This window comes from Marmota flaviventris, chromosome 12 (genome assembly GCF_047511675.1).
Source record: "Marmota flaviventris isolate mMarFla1 chromosome 12, mMarFla1.hap1, whole genome shotgun sequence".
NCBI classification, from domain to species: Eukaryota; Metazoa; Chordata; class Mammalia; order Rodentia; family Sciuridae; genus Marmota; species Marmota flaviventris.
The window spans coordinates 57,652,258-57,670,730 of record NC_092509.1 but is presented as its reverse complement, the minus strand read 5'-3'; the positions used below and the strand labels follow the sequence as shown (position 1 = coordinate 57,670,730).

Sequence of the window (18,473 nt, the reverse complement as noted above, 5' to 3'; positions counted from 1 at the left end):
ACAATGATAAAATGTTCAGTACTGGGGTGGGGCGAAGCTCAGTGAGTTCTGGCCTAGCATGCCTAAGGCCCTGGTTCTAACCCTGACACCAAAAAATTGTTTGATTAGGAAAACAGTTACAGAACACTAGACTACAAAGCAAAAATTGATAGAATAAATACTGGGTCATAAAACAGGTCTTGATAAAACCAAAAGGACTGAAACTATAAAGAGGATATTTTCTGATCTCAATGGGATTAAAGTAGAAATCAGTACCAATATGATCTTTGGGGTGGGAGGGAGACAAACATTTGCTAACTAGACAACACACTTCTAGCTAATTCATGAGTCAAAGAACTCTAGGAAATCAAAATATTTAAACTTGATGATGATAAAAATGTTAATGTGGTCAAGATGTAACTAAAGTAGCATTTAATAGAAAACTTAGATTAAATATTTATACTAAAAAGTCAACTCAATGATCTAAGGCTTATCTTAGGAAGCTAAAGAAAAAAGAATAAAGTAAATCCAAGCTAAACTAAGAGAGGAACTAATAAAGAACAGAAATCATTGAAATCAAAAACAATTGAGAAAAACTAACAAAGCCAACATTGGTTCATGGAAAATCAGATGAACAAAGTTAATAGATCCCTAGTGCTGGACTCATAAGGAAAGAGAGAACCGAAATCACCAGTATCAGGGCTGGGAGATACCTCAGTGATGGAGCACTTGCCTACCATGCGCAAGGTCCTGGGTTCCATCCCAGTGCCACAAAAACTAACAAACAAGAAGAAATTACAAGAATTCGAATGAAAAAGTAGTTTTCGCCACAGTACCTACAGACATAAAAGGAAAGAAAGGACTATTACAAACAAACCTGACAACTTGGGCCACGTGAATAAATTCCTTGAAAATATAACTTTCCTAACCAAAATCTCAATAGCTCTTTATTTAACAAATTATTTATTATTAAAAACCTTCTTAGACTGGGAACAGTGCCACATGCCTACAATCCCACCAACTTGGGAGGCTAGGCAGGAGGATCCCAAGTTTGAGGCAAGCCTTAGCAACTGAGTGAGTCCCTGTTTCTCAAAATAAAAAGTAAAAAAGGTTGGGGGTGCAGCTCAATGGTAAAGGGCCCTGAGTTCAATCCTTAGCACCTCCACCCTTGCAAAAAAAAAAACAAAAAAACATGAAGGCCCAGATAGTTTCACACTTAATTCTACAAATGCAATAATAAAAAAGGGGACAGTTAGAATTGGGTTGTTAAAAATAGCTTTTAATTGATGGGAATGATGGCTACAAATTCACATTAGGCAGATTATCCAGCAGACTACACACAGGGATTCAGCTCTGATGAACTTCATTTCTTTTTTCCTTTCAAAGGCTTGGCGAATAAAGCTGGGTCAATCTGCTCTTTTGCAAGTCCTCGGACAGAGAAGAGTCTTGCTGCCCGTTCCTGTAGCGTCCCCCCACACTTCAGTCCAAGGGCCATCAGTTCACTCTTGAGTTTTTCCAAACCCAACAACTCTAGTTCTGCAGCAGAGCTGAATGCCAGCAAATCCACAGTTTCCTGACCAAGAACCTGAGGGGAAAAGAAAGAAAATATTTAAATCCAACACCTTCTGAAGGAGTTAACATTTTTCTGTTAACTACACTATTTTTCAAGTAACTATCATGTAATTTGCCATTATCTTATTACTGAATTTTAATAATCATCTAGATGTTACTCCATGGTTCATTCTTTCTTTTTGGTACTGGGAGTCACACAAATCCAATGGCACTTTACAACTGAACTATCTGTAGCCCTTTTTATTTTTTATTTTGAGATAGGCTCTAAGTTGCCAATGCCTCAAACTTGTGATTTCCTATCTCGGCCTCCCAAACTGCTAGAATTACAGGTGTGTACCACTGTACCAAGCCTTTATTCATTTTTCTAAAACTTTAGCCAGGATAAAGCTTTTAATGTTATCTGGTTTTGGTGGTGCATGCCTGTAATCCCAGTGACCTGGGAGGCTGAGGCAGAAGGATTAGGAGTTTCAGGTCAGCCTGAGCAACTTAGCAAGACTCTGTCTCAAAATAAATAAAATAAAAAGGTCAGGGGATGTAGCTCAGTGGTAAAGTACCAATAAATAAATAGATAAACACAAAATAAAAATACAAAAAATTCCTAATGTATACATGCAATATGAAAATTAAATGCCTGGGCTGGGGTAGTAGCTCAGTGTCAGAGCGCTTGCCTAGTATGTGTGAGGCACTGGGTTTGATCCTCAGCACCACATAAAAATAAATAAATAAATAAAATAAAGGTATTGTGTTCAGTTACAACTAAAAGAATATTAAAAAAAAAATTAATGCCTAGGGCTAAAGATGTAGCTCTTGCCTAGCATTCGTGAAATCCCAAGGTCAATTCCTAAACAAACCACATGCTTACAACTCTAGAGATAGGATGAGGTCAAATTAAAGCATTAGCATGAAAAACTTCAGTGTCATCCACAGAAAGGGCAATTTATGCATTTTTGCTTATTTTGGGGGGCAGGGTAAGGGAAGATTCTGATTAGATAAATGACAAGCAGAAGCATTTTCCTCCTATTCTAAAATGCAAACCCACAGAGTAAACATTAAAAGATTTTTGCTGGAAGGTATTTATTTATTTTATTATTTTTTTAAAGAGAGAGAGAGAGAGATTTTTTTAATATTTATTTTTCAGTTTTTGGCGGACACAACATCTTTGTTTGTATGTGGTGCTGAGGATCGAACCCGGGCCGCACGCATGCCAGGCGAGCGCGCTACCGCTTGAGCCACATCCCCAGCCCCTGAAAATAACTTTAAAAAAAATTTTTTTGTAGTTGTAGATGGACAGAATGCCTTTATTTTATTTATTAATTTTTATGTGGTGTTGAGGATCAAACCCAGTGCCTCACGCATGGTAGGCCAGCACTTTGACACTGAGCTACAGCCCCTGCCTGAAAACGATTTTTTAAAAGGCTCAACGTGAGACCTATGATTTAACGATAATTTTAAAAGGAATGGAATTTTCTATTAGAAAGATCTTTATGTCCAGCTGACAATTATTGTTCAAATTGTCTCATATGGGAAAGAAAAACTGTATAAGTAGTTTAGTGATAGGAAATATAAGCACATATAAAACTAAAGGTCCATTTATCAAAATGTATCCTAGTTATTATATGTATTAAAAATAGCTAGTTGGAGACGGACATTATTACCTTTAAGTACACAGTATGACTTTACATATGGTACAACTCTACTTCATATACTACCAGAGAAATGAAAAGCTGTGCTCCATTTGTGTACAATGAACCCAAATGCATTCTGCTGTCATGTATAAATAATTAGAACAAATTAAAAAAAGATAATAAAGCAAACAAAAAGAATACCTAGCTGGGCACGGTGGCCCACGCCTACAATCCCAGCAGATCGGGAGGATGAGGCAGAAGGAGTAAGAGTTCAAAGACAGCCTCCAGCAAAAGTGAGGCCACTAAGCAACTCAGTGAGACCCTGTCTCTAAATAAAATACAAAATAGGACTGGGATATGGTTCAGTGGTCGAGTGCCCCTGAGTTCAATCCCTGGTACCCAAAAAATAATATTTGGTGCACACCTGTAATCCCAGAGACTAGGGAGACTGAGGCAGGAGGATTACAAGTTCAAGGCCAACTAGGGCAATTTAGCGAGATCCTTTCTCAAAATGAGAGATTAAAAAACAAGTTGGGGATGTGGCTCAGGGGTAGAGCACCTTTGTAGTCAATCCCCAGTACCACAAAAAAAGAGGGGGGGGAGTACCAATTAAGCTACAGTGTGTGTTATACATCTGACTTCAGAGATGATAAAATGTGAAAAATGTGCATCTTAAAACTAATGGCACTAAAGACACCACCTAGTGGCAAAATAGTATAAACACTAGAGCTTAAAAGAAAAACAACCAACCCTCTAGTGTGTCAAAGCTCCTCCATCATCTGTACTTCCTAGTATTAAACATGCCTTTTGCTACGCAGCTTATGGGGGAAAAAAGCACATTTTCATATTAATGACTTATTATGGAGATTAAATGGATTTGGCTCTAGACATTGACTCAAAATAAGTACTTACTCTATTTCCTGACTGGCTTTCCTCCAGTTTGGCAACGGGGACGTTTTCCCTATCCTCTCCAGGAGCTACCTTGGCAGCTATTTCTCCATCAGTGATTTCTTTTGTCCCTTTATTCTTACTCAGTCCAACACCAGCTGCTTCCCTTTCTGTGAGTTCTTGACATTCTGCTTTCTTTATCTCCTTAGTCTCTGTTTCTCTAACTGTCATCCTCTCCCTGTGCTCCTTGGTAGATGTCTCTCCCAGGTCTGCAAATAAGTCTTCTGAAATAAACTTCCCAGGGTCAGTCTCTGGACTCTGTACTTGTTCTGATAATCCAAGGTCTGTACTCAATTCTTCCTCTCTCTGAGAAGTGCTAGGAAATCTGGCTGCCATCTCAACAGCATCCCTGCCATTTTTTGGAGTGGCGAAGCTCATTCCTGAAGTACTAGGTGCTTCTTCTCTGTCATCATCTGAGCTCTCAGAACTGGATCCCTCAGCAGTCTCTAGTCCTTCCATGTCCAACCTGTCAGAATAAAAAGGTTTGATATTATTTACAGCTTCTATTTGTGTGTATGTATGTATTTACTATACTGACAGTTGAACCCAGGGGTGCTTTATCACGAGCTATATAATGGGTCCTTTTTTATTCTGAGACAGGATCTGGCTAATTTATCGAGGATAGCCTCGAATTTGTAATCCCCCTGTCTCAGCCTCCCAAGTCACTGGAATTACAGGCTTGTGACACTGCAACAGGCCTATAGCTTCTATTTAAAGAGTTGTGGGATCTCCAAAAAATAGATTATTTGATTATGCTAGCTTGAGATAGAGAATAGGTCAATTTCAGAAAAAAAAAAAATTCCAGAGCCATAAATAGAAGGGAAAAAAAAAAATCTGGGGATAGAACCAACCCTACCAACGATCCAATAGGATCCCATCCCTACCCCATCTCCAGAATCTTGTTTTAAAACTTGTAAAGCTCTTAAAATGAAGCTGATCTTGCTTAAAGCTCTCCTCACATTAATTTGAACCGTTGAAAATTAAATAAAATAATAAAGAAAATCCGTGCTTTATTCCTAATTGCCCTTAACTGGAAAAATCTCCAGACATCTATCAAGTGAAGAATAGATAAATAAATTGTAGCATATCCATGAAATGTGGCAATAAAAAGGAATGAACTACCGATACATATAATACCACAGATGATACTTAAACATCTGTTAAGCCAGGCATGGTGTGTAAGCCTGCAATACCAGTGATTTGGGAGGCTGAGAAAGGAGGATCACAAGTTCAAAGCCAGCCTCAGCAACTTAATGAGGCCCTAAGCATTGTAGTGAGACCCTGTCTCAAAAAATAAAAAGAGCTGGGCATGTGGCTCAGTGGTTAAGTGCCCCTTGGGGCTTCAATCTAGGTACCAAAAAAGAAAAAAAAAAAGTCTATATTAAGCAAAAGAAGTTAGGCACTGAAGTGTATGACATTCTGGAAAAGCCTAAATTATAAGAACAAACATCACACTGGTGGTCAGTGGTTGGAGAGTCTATGAGTGGAGGAAGGGAATTAACTGTAGGGGCATCAGGGAATTATTTAGGGTGACGAAAATACTGTTACCTTGATTGGGGTTATGGTTACATGACTATATATTATATACTTTTCAAAATCCACAGAACTGATCCATCAAAACAGACCAAATTTAAGCCAAATTTAAAGAAATTATATAATCTGGATTGCAAGAGGAGCTGTATATGCTGTATATGGACTGTACCTCAAAAAACCACAATAAATTTTTTAAATTACAGGTAATGCTACTACTTCTTCTTTTAGGAACATTTAATTCCCATCTCACAAAGAACACACAGAATTCTCAGCTGAACTCAACAGTTCATGACCTGTGGTTAATAATTATCCCTTCATCCCTAAAGGGGAGACTGACAAGGAAGCAAGATCCATTTGCAGTCACCATTTTCTAGAACTTGGCCCAAGGGAACCAAGCTGGCAACCAGAGGGCCAAAAGAACTATCAGAAGAATGGTGGTTTTGAAAAAGGGTTGGTGTGCTTTTCACCTACAAATGACAGAAGTCAAGAACTCAATGATAACAGTGAAAAAACAGAAAACAGAAGCAAGTGGAAATACAGTTTGACTTTCAGCTGGAATTTTTTAAATCAACTCTTTCAATATCAAAAAGTAATTCAAATAGAAAGCTCTATTTGAGGTTTCACTCCAAGGGAAAAAAATTATCCTTGAGGTTCCATTAATGGCACTCAGAGCACAAAGCTTTACTAGTGAGAACAATGCAACAATCACCAAAACCTGAAGACTGAAGCACTCTGGAAAATCTCCAAGCTCCTGTCAAACATTATGTAAAAATGTGCTTCTATCTACTGGATAGATAAGAAGGAAATAAATTATGTCAGTCCTTAAAGATCAATCTGAAATAAAAATGAAAGATACTCACCAAAAACATTTTCTTTTCTTTGCACTGGCTCCTTGGTCTGTATTTGATTTGTTGGGCCGCTTCCGATTCTCACTGATTTCTGCCGATACCATCTTGCTGGAGGCAGCTTGCATACCTAACCAGAAATTTAATAGTTTCTACTATCAAAGCCAAATTTAAAGAAATTATATAATCTGGATTGCAAGAGGAGCTGATATCTAAAATTCTAGATTGAAATTTCTTAATATACTCCACATCTCATATGGCTAAAATGAGACTAGCTTCAAGTTCACAGAGATTTCAAATAAACGTTCTGGTTCTGGAACCAGCTTTTTAAAATACCAATGTCCAATTTGTAACTTAAGGCTGACAGGTTCATAACTAGTCTTTTCCAAATCTAATTACTTATTCTCTTATGTTAGTCATTTGCATACATTTGTGCTTCCCCTGTTCTATCACAATCTTTGTTTTTTACCATACTGGGGATCACATCCAGGGGTGTTCTGCCACTGAATTACATCTCTAGCCTGTTTTATTTTATTTTGAGACAAGGTCTTGCTAAAACTGCCGAGGTTAGCCTCAACCTGCAATCCTCTGCCTCGGGCTTCTGAGTACCGGGGATTACAGGCATACATCGCCATGCCCAATCATCACAACCTTTTTTGAAGGGATAGATATCTTTTTATTCAACTGTACCTACAACAGGTCTAGCACATGCTTTGGATGTCAAAAAATTAGTGAGAACTATTCTCATTAAAAACCATTTAAGGGGCTGGGGTTGTGGCTCAGAGATAGAGCGCTCGCCTGGCATTCGTGGTGCACTGGGTTCAACCCTCAGCACCACATAAAAATAAAATAAAGGTACTGTGTTTACCTATAACTAAAAAATAAATATTAAAAAAATTAAAATATTGCTAGGCACAGTGGCACATGCTGTGATTCCAGCAACTGAAGAGGCTGAGATAGGAGGATCTTAAGTTCAAGGCCGGCCTCAGCAACTTAATGAGACCCTGTTTCAAAAATTAAAAATAAAGGGCTGGGATTGTGGCTCAATTGAAGAGTGCTTGCCTCACACATGTGAGGCACTGGGCTCGATCCTCAGCACCACATAAAAATAAATAAACAAATAAAGATATTGTGCCCATGTATAACTAAAAAAATATATATATAATAAAAAAATTAAAAATAAAAAGATTAAGGATATAGCTCAGTGATAAGGTATCCCTAGGTTCAATCCCCAGTACACCCCACCAATTTTTTTTTTTTTTTTTTTGAGCTAAAATTGAAAGCAAATACAATGAGGTCTGGACCTCCCAAAGACTAGGCTTATCCCAACCTGCAAACATATAAAATGTGTTCTTACCTGGGGCCCATGGAATTCAGGGGTTAAATATGCTCAATGTGTGTGTATGTGTTTTGTTTGGAGGAGAGTTAAAATACATTGTTTTTAAAGGGAGAGGTTCCAAGGCTTTTAGAAGACTCTCAGAAGGCCAAGACCCTCAAGAGAGCTTAAGAAGACTCTCTGTGTGCAGTGTGGAGCACCCTGAAACTGCAGGCTTCCAGAGTGTCATGGACTACACTGAGGAATTCTCACCTTTAAGGACGGAATCCTCTAGCCGCTCAGCCATCTCATGGCACTGCTGCTGGTAGTCGGGGCTGGTGAAGCAGTGCTTGGGTTCTGCAAGCTTCCGCTGTAGGCGCTCCAGGCGCTTTTGCTCCTTTTCAGCCTCCCGCTCAGCTTGCTGTTTTACCCACTCAGCCATTCTGAGGAAGGGGGAGAAGAGATGTAATTGAATGGACACATTATATATAGTCATGTGTTTCCTTCAATGACAGATTGCATATATGACGGTGGTCCAGAAAACTGTAATGTGGAGCTGAAAATTTCTACTGCCTAATGACACAATAGGCCAGTAACTTTGCAGCACAAAGCATAACATACCTCTCTGTGGTGATGTTGGTGTGAACAAACCGGTGCTGCCAGTTGGGTATAAAGACAGCACATACAATAACGTATACAACATAATCTCTGATGATAAAAAAATGACTTACTGATTTATGTATTTAATGTACTCTACTATTTATTGTTATTTTATTTTTAGTGCTGGGATTGAACCCAGGGTCTTGCACATGCTAGACGAGTGCTCTACCACCAAGCTAGACCCCAGTACCTACTGTTATTTTAAGGTATATTTCTATTTGTTAAAAAAAAAGTTTATTGTAAAACAGTGTGCCATGTTTAGCAAGGAGCAGCCTCAAGTATCTTTTGATTGCATCGAGTGATCAACCTATACCACCTGGGTTTGTCCATGTATACTCTAATGCTAGTACAACAAATTTGTCTAACCAGGCATTTCTCAGAACAAGTTTTCGTTGTTAAGCAATGTGTGACTACGTTTATATAAATAAAAGGCCCTCCACATGAATCAATAGAATCTTACTCAGATTGTGATATTTCCCCAGGAAAGTGTGCCATATTTATTGCTAGCATATTGTTATGGACTTAAGTAAACCCCAAAGATAATTATTAAATTATGGAAAAGATTGAATCAGATAATAACTGAGTATAAATATTTTTTAAATATATATTTTTTTAGTTGTTGGTGGATCTTTATTTTATTCATTTATCTATATGGGGCACCGAAGATCAAACCCAGTGCCTCACACATGAGGCAAGAGCTCTACCACTGAGCTACAACCCCAGCCATGAGAGTGTAAATATTTCTGATGTGCATAGCCATATGTGTAATTTGCTAGTGAAAGTATGCTGCTCTCTTTAAAACAAAAGAGGTGGGTGTCTTACGCTTTCTCATGATTGACATCTCGTAGTCTCCTTCCACTGAGATCCCGGCAAGCTTCTCGATTGGTTGTCTTCTCAATCTGAGCACCAAGCGCTCGGAGCATGGATCCAAAACCTGAGTTGATACATTTGAAGAATAAGATAAAACATATCCAAAGAAAGTTACAAGTGAAACTTGTGAAAAAGTCTATCACTAAATTAAAAGTGATCTGTCTCTATAGTTTCCTTTCTCTCTCTTTTTATTTTTTAGAAAGTAAACATGAAGGTACTAGCCTAAGCAACAAAGGCAAAAAGATCAATAACTCAGATTTAACTTCAAACCTTTCACCTTCTCTAAAATACTGTATTGTATAGTGGAAATATTCAAAGGGCTTTATCCAATGCTAGAGATTCCAAGATACCCAGATTAATAATTCAAGAATTACGTAGTGAGATTTTTGAATGAGTTTAAAAGGAAAGGTAACCTGAAGCTGTCAAATGGTTGATGACATATTTCATTCTTATGGATACAAATTCAAAGAGCTGAATGATTACAGTTTTGAGATGTCAATGCTCTAAAAAACCAAACAAATCATTGTAGATTTTGAGAAAACTCAAGAAGTACATGTTTGACTCTTTTCTTTTCTCTCTTCTTAGATATAACAGCATAACCAGATCCTCACCTAATCTACCCCCCACAGCAAACAGTTGTTTCTTAAGGCAACTTTAGGTCACCCTCCCAACTATAAGGAGACAGAATCTTGGTAAAATTGGGAGATTTGACTGTTTTAAAGCTCTTTTCTTCAGCAAATGGGAGAGACTAATGGTCATCTTTCTTGTCTAATCTTCCCTGAAATTTTAGAACCTGAGTTCCTAAGAGCAATCTGGCTCAACATGTGACGTGTACTATACAATTATTTCTTCTTCAAAAAGAACAAAAGAGGAAATACTCAAAATTAGGTAATCAAGGATTTTATAAGGCAAAACAACGCTGGCATTCTTCAGAGACCAAGAAGTTTGTTAATCCAAAACAATGCTAAAGTCTACTGATGTGTGACAACTAAGTAATCAGCATTCATGTCCTACCTCCTTTCCCACCACAAAGTCGGGGTTCCAAACTATAAACAGCTCCATGCTGCACTGTATCATCGGTGCTAACGAGAGCTCCATTGCATTTCACAAAGAAGTATTCCACTGGAACATCCTAGAGACAAATTTAGGCTTTTTAATACTTTTTCTTACAGAAAGAAACCTGTTATCTTTTTATTACTCAATAATAAGCACATGGTATATTCAATCAATATTTGTTGAAATGAAAGTGAAAATTACTAAAAGAAAAAAAGGCATTTGAGGGGCTGGGGATGTGGCTCAAGCGGTAGCGCGCTCGCCTGGCATGCGTGCAGCCCGGGTTCGATCCTCAGCACCACATACAAAATAAAGATGTTGTGTCCGCCGATAACTAAAAAAAAAAAAAAAATATTAAATAAATAAAAAAAAAATTAAAAAAAAAAAGGCATTTGACACATGCTAGATATTTTCTTCTAACTATTACCTAATCAGGGCTTAGGATGTAGCTCAGAGGTAGAATGGTTGGCTAACATGCACAGGCCCTGGGTTTGATCCCCAGCACAGCCCCCCAAAATCCATGGATTTATTATACCTAATCGTGATATATAAAACCTGTAGTCTTTTTGTTTTGAATTTTTAATATTTATTTTTCAGTTTTTGGTGGACACAACATCTTTATTTTATGTGGTGCTGATGATCGAACCCAGCGCCCCACGCATGCCAGGCGAGCGCATTACCGCTTGAGCCACATCCCCAGCCCTAAAACCTGTAGTCTTTTTTTGGTAGAAATCAAAAGCTACTTTCTTCTTCTCCCATAGGTCACCTGAGCCACAGAATACAGGACTCAGATCCAATAACTCTGAGGTCCTCTGTCCTTTGACATTTTAAAAAATGGGTAAAATCAAGTTAACATCAAGACTGATCCACAAATTGAAAATATAAATCCTGAAAAGTATAGATAGGGATAAGAAGGGGGTGAGTGAGAGACAGGTACCGTTTTTAATAAATCTATATAAGCTTTAACATTTTTAGAACTGCCTGGCAGCCAGTGTGCCGCAGTCCGGCTGCAGCAGAATAATCGGGGGGGTGACGAATAACTTGTGTACGTTGATACAGCAGGAGTGGGAGCCATTTATTGCAGGACAGGAGCAGTATTTATACATTCCACACAGCTTATCTAATTAGCATAAACTAGATACATCAGTCAACCAATAAGGAATCTCCACACTTAATGGCTTGTTTTTGTTACTTCTCAAACCACTCCCTCTGGCATTTTGCCAGGCACCATCCAGACTTGTTTACGAACTCTAACATTCCCCTGGCTAAATGCCAGGTGTTATTTTGACTTGTTTACAGACTCTAACACCAGTGTTTGTCTCTTCTGCTGATGCCCCCAACTTATAGCCCAAATAAACCCAAACCCACTCTGTATACATCAATCTCACATAATAAATATGTATGTATATGTATATATACATATTATATGCATAAGTGTCTGAGGCTGCAAAATATTCTTCAAAGTTACATCAAATTAGAAATTATATAGCTGAATCTACAACATCAGGAAAGAAAAAAAAATCTAAAAACCAATAGAAAAGAAAAAATGCATTATTTGTATCTTCCTGAAGCAAAACTACAAATAACTCATTCTAAACCATATCACAGCAGAGCATGGTGGTACACTTATAATCCCAGTGGCTCAGGAGACTGAGGTAGAAGGAGCGTGAGTTTAAGGTCAGACTCAGCAAGTTAGGCTCTAAGAAACTTGGTGAGACCCTGTCTCAAAAGAGAAAATAAAATGAGCTTAAAAAAAAAAAAAATCACATAATTATTCCTTTTTAAAAAAAAACAGTGGCAGGGTGGTGACTAGGGATTTAGCCCAGGGCAATTTGAGCTACATCCCCAGGCCTTTTTTAATTCTAAGACAAAATTTTGCTAAATTGCTTAGGGCCTCACTAAATTGCTGAAGCTGGCTTTGAACTTTCAATCCTCCTGTCTTAGCCTCCAGAGAAGAAGTGCACCACTTGCCAGCTACATATAATTAATTCTAAAGGAACTATTCATTCATTCAACAACTATTAATTAACTGCTCATTTTCTATTATTATAATACGTCCACTACCTTTCAGGTGTTGGAATACTATGCAAATAAAGTCCTGCCTCGTGGACCTATCATTCTAGTGGGGAAAGAAAAATAATGAGGAAAAAAAAAGTACATATCATGTCAAGTGATAATAAGCAGGACAAAGGGACAGGCGATCTATTTTATATTGCTAGTCCAGGAAATCTCTGATCAACGATATTTGAGCAGTGAAGTAAAGAAAGTGAGTAAATAAGCCATGAACTTTTCTAGGGGAACAGCACCCCAGACAGAGGCACCAGGCAAATGCAAAGAGCTGAAGCTGGGCACAGCACTAAGAAGCACACCTGTAATCCCAGCTACTTAGGAGGCTGAGGTAGGAGGACCACAAGTTCAAAGCCAGTTCAGGCAAGACCTTGTCTCAAAATAAAATTTTAAAGAGATGAGAATTAGCTCAGAGGTAAAGTGCTTGACTAGCATTTGCATGGCTCACACATACAAAGATCTGAAGCAGGAATAAGCTTCAAGCACTCCAGGAAAAGCAAAATGGCAAATATGGCTGGAATGAAATAAGCCCAAGAATGTCAAGGCATTAAAATCCATTATAAGAACTTAGGGTTTTACAACTATAGCATAGTGTTGAACAAAGTAGGACGATGATCAAAGTTATGCTTTTAAAGGACCACTCTAGATGTTGAGTTGCAAATAAAGCTACAAAGATAAATCAGTGAGACATTTCTGTGATGATACAGGTGAGAAATGAAAGCTACTCATGCCAATGTGGTAGTGGCAGAAGGCAATAAAAATATTGAGGACACGCTGAAGGTAGAGGCAATAAGATTTGCTAATGGTCTGGATAGATAAAGTGAAAACAATAGAACTGGGGAGGAGTTCAAAATTTTGATATATGTTCTTCTGCTTTGTCACTGTAGAAGTTGAAGCACCAACTTGTTCCCTAAGGTAAAGGCCATATAAGTAATAAGACATAAGGAGTCCAGAGCCCAATCAGGTAACAAGGAGCAACCCAAACAGCCTGACTCCTTACACATGAGAAAGAAAAATCTACCTTGTTTTAATCTAAGAAATTAAAAGAAATAAAAATTTGGTTTGACAAGTGGGAGAATAGATTTGCCACTTATCAGGATGGAGAAGAAAGTTTTGGGGGGAAAATTAGTTGCAGGTTGTTATGTCTATTAGGCAAATGGAGACGTTAAATAAACTGATGGATGTACAAATCTGAAGTTCAGGTGAATATTGGGACTGGAGATTTACATATGAAAGTTGTGAGCACACTGATGAAATCCACTGGGTCAGAGGAAATCTACCAGAAAAAACAAACCCTGGTAATTCCAAGGTTTAGAGATTAGGGAGATGGGGAGGAAGCAGCGAGAGGTCAATGAGGGGTTGGGGAGATAACTCAGTTGGTAGAGTGCACAAGGCCCTAGGGGGGTGAAGTAGAAGAGAACTAAAGGTGATGACTAGTTGCTTGAAAAAAAGTGTGGAGAAAGTAATGATCAACTATGCCAAATGATGCTGATGCTCCAAATACAATGAAACCTGGAGACTGATTACTGGATGTGGCAACATAGAAAACAGAGATGAGCATGAAAGTTGTTTGGAGTAAGGGGAACAAAAGCCTAACGAAAACTCAAAAAGAGTTTACCTTCAAGAATTTTTTCTATAAAGAAAACCAGAGACTGAGGATATCATTTCCCTAGCATGGACCAAGTCCTGGACTCCACCTCCAGCACCAAAAAAGAAAAGAAAAACAAAAACAGAGAAAATCGAAGTGATAGCTGAAGGGATGTGAGCTCATATTTACACATTGGTAGAAATGAGCAGTAAAAAGGAAAAACATGGAAATACAGAGAACTAATGCTTAAAAAAAAAAGTCCTTTAATAACTGAGGGGACAGATGTTGTGCAGAATAGAAGATAATTATGAATTATTTGTGAAATAATGAGGACAAATCACCCATAGCAATAGAAGAAAATGCTGAATACATGGCAGGTAGGTAAAGGAACTGGTATGAGAATTAGGAAATTCTCTTCTTACTACCTCAATGAACAGAAAGTTGGGGCCTCAAAGAGGAAGTATTGAAAATTTAGAGAAGAAATGAAAGAGGACCAATAAGAGTGAGAGTGATGAAATTAACCAGGGCTTCCTCACCCTGTTAATACCATGGTATATATAAAAAATATTTGTGACATGTGGGGAAACAAGCAAAGTCCAGATTCTGTCCAGCTGCTCAAGTGATTACAGAGTTCAGGATGCTAAGCAGTCCTGGAAGTCCACTTTGGATTAGGAAAATATAGCTGCCAAGCAGTACTGGGTATAAATTGAGTGAAACGTATTTGTGAGATTACATTTTTCCCTACCACAGCACTTGCCCAGATGTCTGGGCAGAATAAATGGACAGCTGGATTTAAGTAGTTTGGCATTTGTTTTCCCAACTAAAAATGATGTCCTGGAAGAGAAGCAAAAGAGCTAAGGCTATCTACAATGATGTGATTAACTTAAGATCATTCTTATCTGTAAGATACTATCTATTTTAAGACTGTTGTAAAGTTAAATATGTAATGCATCTCATATTTGTTTTAATGTTTATTTTTTAAAAAGTCACTTTAATTTCTTGTAATATTTTATCTAATGGGTATGGTATTTCTAATATTTTAAATAACTTTGAAAGACATTAATGTGAAGGCAGAAACTTCATTTCCAAACAGAACTACTCATTAAACAAGAAAACTGGGGCTGGGGATGTGGCTCAAGCGGTAGCGCGCTCGCCTGGCAAGCGTGTGGCCCGGGTTCAATCCTCAGCACCACATACAAACAAAGATGTTGTGTCCGTTTATAACTAAAAAATAAATATTAAAATTCTCAAAAAAAAAAAAAAAAAGAAAACTAACCAAAACTGAATCTTCTATTTGTTAAGATTCTTGTCAAGTAAGTCTCTCTAGAAAAAAAAAAAAAAACAAAGAAATTTGGAGTTATCTGATTAACTATCTGTGTATTATCAAGCACACTTCAAGGGTCATCAGGGACAAATCTGTAGTTCAATCAAGTAAAATTTATTGACTCACTGCAATAAAGGGGAATTGCACACCAAAAGAATCACGGAATATCTCACCAATAAAAGAAAAATAGGATCTGGGGCAAGGGTGAAGTTAGGTGGAATTTAAATGAAGCAGTGTTTTGACAGGCTTAAAACAAATCAGTTCTATGTGTAAAAGGGCCAACATCAGGTCTGAACTGTGAAACACACCCAGTTTCCTCTTTCCTCTATTTAAGATAGATATGGAATGTTGTGTCCAGAAGCTCCTAATCAGAAGCTCTGCACCTGGTATGGAAATCAAGAGTACTTCTCTGTATCAAAGAGACTTAGACCATCAAGGCAAGGGTAGAATATTTCATTATCACTGATATAATTTTAAACAGTGGAGTTTTTAAATCCATCTATGATTTATTTGACTAAGTTTTCCCAGTGAATAAGACAAGATTTTTAAGGAGGTGTTTATAAAATTTTACCGTTGTAGCATGTCTTTGGGAAAAACACTGTTTTCTATTAACTTTGCAAATGGCTTTATCTGTGTCTGTTATGCCTGATGAAAACAGGACAGATTTTAATTTTCTCAGTGGGAACTAACACTAACTTTCTAATTTCAGAACACTTTTGCTTTTAAAAGCATAGGTGTGGGTCAGGCATGATGGTGCATACCTATAATCCCAGTGACTGAAGCAGGAGGATGGAAAGTTCAAGGTAAACTTCTACAAATTAGCAAGACCTGGTCTTGGAATTTAAAAAATAAATAGAGACAGGGGACATAACTCAGTGGCAAAGTGCCCTTGGGTTCAATTCCCAATACTACCACCTAAAAAAGCATAGATGTGAACCTGAACTATTTTTATGTTTCAACATCTCATCAAATACCCTTTTATAAGTTGTTTCTATTCAGATTTGCTATAGTGATGTTTGTGAAATAACTGTCAGAATTCATTTCTATTTCTTGCTACTTATTTTAAAATTCTTATTCCCATCACTCCTGAGAGTTACGATCCTATTTTTTTTCTGGTTCCACTTTGGATCAACTGTTAGTAAGTTTGGAAACTTCATATCAGTTATTTTCAAGTATATTAAAAGCCAACTATTTTGCAAAATTGTTTTCCCATTCAGATGGTCCAAAACAGCTCTGCTGTTTTTAGACTAGACTGCAACAAGAAAGAAAGCAGGAAGCTGGAAAACCACATTATTTGCAAACGCACATTGCTTCTCCATGGAACAAGACCTAGTGTTTTAAAGATTTGGTTTGCAGTGTTAACATTTGTTAAGCTTATAAGTAACGGAAAAAACAGCATGGATTAGGTGTATAATCAGAATTCTAGATCAAGTGCCAAAATTTTAAAATTAGATTCAAGAGGACCACTAATTTTCTTAGATAAATGAACATATTTATTATCTCACAATTGATAAACACTTGCTTACTTGGGAATTAAGTAAAAGAATACAGGTATACAGGTAACCTTACAAGTCCTTGATGGGTTTTCATAAATATGCATGGACAAAAAAAAAAACATTAAATTATTGACGAAAGCATCTAAATAATAAGACAAGAATCCATGCCCTCAACAGTACAGTGTTTAAGTGGGTGGCCCCGACCAGCGACTGGAGGAATCCAGTGACTAGATGAACTCACTCCGCTCCCCAATGGTCTTTTGATCTGGGTTTGGCTAGGACATATTTCTCTAAGAACTCAACAGGGTTTTGTGGTTAGTAGACACAATGCACGTCCCTATGAATGTAAGGACATGAGCCTTAAAGGTCACCTGGTCCAAATACCTAATTTACAGATAAAGAAACCGAACCAAAGTGTAAATCAGGGCTGAACTAATAAACACCCATAATTAGCATTTTTTCTTTTCTCTTTCTATGGGGAGGCAAAGCAACCACCTTCAAAACACAAAAGGTCTCAGTATTAGTTTGATGCACCTTAAAACTGGAGAACTTAGTCTCAAACCCAAAACCCCAGAGAATAAGACCTACCCCGAGACAGACCCTGTTCGCACCCAGCCCAGCCCCTAGGCTGCCTTTCCCCTACCTTCCAGGAACCGCGATCCTCACCTGATCTTGGCAGTGTCGGTGGATAAAATCCCGTAGGGAACACCGGTCCGAGGTACACTGCACCGCCTTGCACCCGGAGCCGGGGCCGCGAATCCACGCCAGCACCACAGTCCCCGCCATTTTCCCTAGTCCCGGAACCTCCAGACGCCCTGAAATACTAAGCGCCACAACCATCTGGTCGCATCTTGATGACGCTAGGCCTCGCCTTCCAGCGCCCCGCCCTGCACATTTCCACTCGCCCGGCCCTTCCCCAGGGGCAAGTCACGTGGCCCGGGCGGCCGTGCCGAGCGGGTGGGGGGAGGGGAACAGGAAGGGCCTGACTGAGGCGGATAAGCCGGCAGAGCGCGAGGGCGAGGCGTTGCTAGGAGTGGTTGCTAAGGCGGGGCTCGAGGGACTGGCTATAAAAGGCTGGCGCTAGGTTAGGTTTCCAGCGTTCTGGCTGTGAGCGATAAGACTGTAACTAAGCACCGCCCTGTGCCGCGGGCTTTGGCCCTTTTCCTTGCATCTGTGTAGTTATTTTTGGGTCGCGGAGAATTGTGGCCTGAGACTGCACTGCTCCCTGGAGGTGTGAGGAGAGAAGCAGCAGTCCGGAAGCTGGTTTGGGGGGGCTGCTTCCTTCTCCTGGGGGAGCTCCCCCCAGCTCGAGGGACGAGGGAAACAGAGGTCCCCGAACAGCGGGCCGCGTGTTTTTTTCCTTCAGATTTCCAGAGCGTCCCTTTTCCTCTTTGGGAGCAGCCAAGCTCGGTTTACTCATTTCTGCCTGTTTGCGCTCTGCGTTATCTCCACTTTGTCTCTGTTTTCAAAATATTTCACAGCAAGTGGGCCCTTGTGAAAGACAGTGGCATGAGTGACGTTTATAGTATGCTGCTTCAAAAAAAAAAAAGCCCTGCCATAACTTTTATTCTGCACCATGGAAACATGCTCGTTCGGAT

The 18,473-nt window shown here is 38.8% G+C and overlaps 1 protein-coding gene across 1 annotated transcript; it reads right to left on the bottom strand.

Moving 5' to 3' along the window:
- Window positions 1-1,237: 1,237 nt before the first annotated feature.
- Window positions 1,238-17,694, bottom strand: Sde2 (SDE2 telomere maintenance homolog). Its single transcript, XM_027954742.3, has 7 exons — window positions 17,542-17,694; window positions 10,362-10,479; window positions 9,300-9,411; window positions 8,091-8,260; window positions 6,518-6,632; window positions 4,089-4,590; window positions 1,238-1,564 (listed from the first exon to the last, which is right to left on the bottom strand). The coding sequence occupies exons 1-7, from the start codon at window positions 17,659-17,661 to the stop codon at window positions 1,343-1,345; spliced, it is 1,359 nt and encodes a 452-aa protein (XP_027810543.1). The 5' UTR covers window positions 17,662-17,694; the 3' UTR covers window positions 1,238-1,342.
- Between the last annotated feature and the right edge of the window lie 779 nt (window positions 17,695-18,473).

Coding starts and splice junctions, on each gene's coding strand:
- Sde2 (XM_027954742.3), bottom strand. CDS start 17,661: ATGGCGGGGACTGTGGTGCTGGCGTGGATTCGCGGCCCCGGCTCCGGG. Junction 10,480..17,541: donor ACCGACACTGCCAAGATCAG/GTGAGGATCGCG, acceptor ATTTGTCTCTAG/GATGTTCCAGTGGAATACTT. Junction 4,591..6,517: donor AAGAAAAGAAAATGTTTTTG/GTGAGTATCTTT, acceptor TTATTCTGACAG/GTTGGACATGGAAGGACTAG.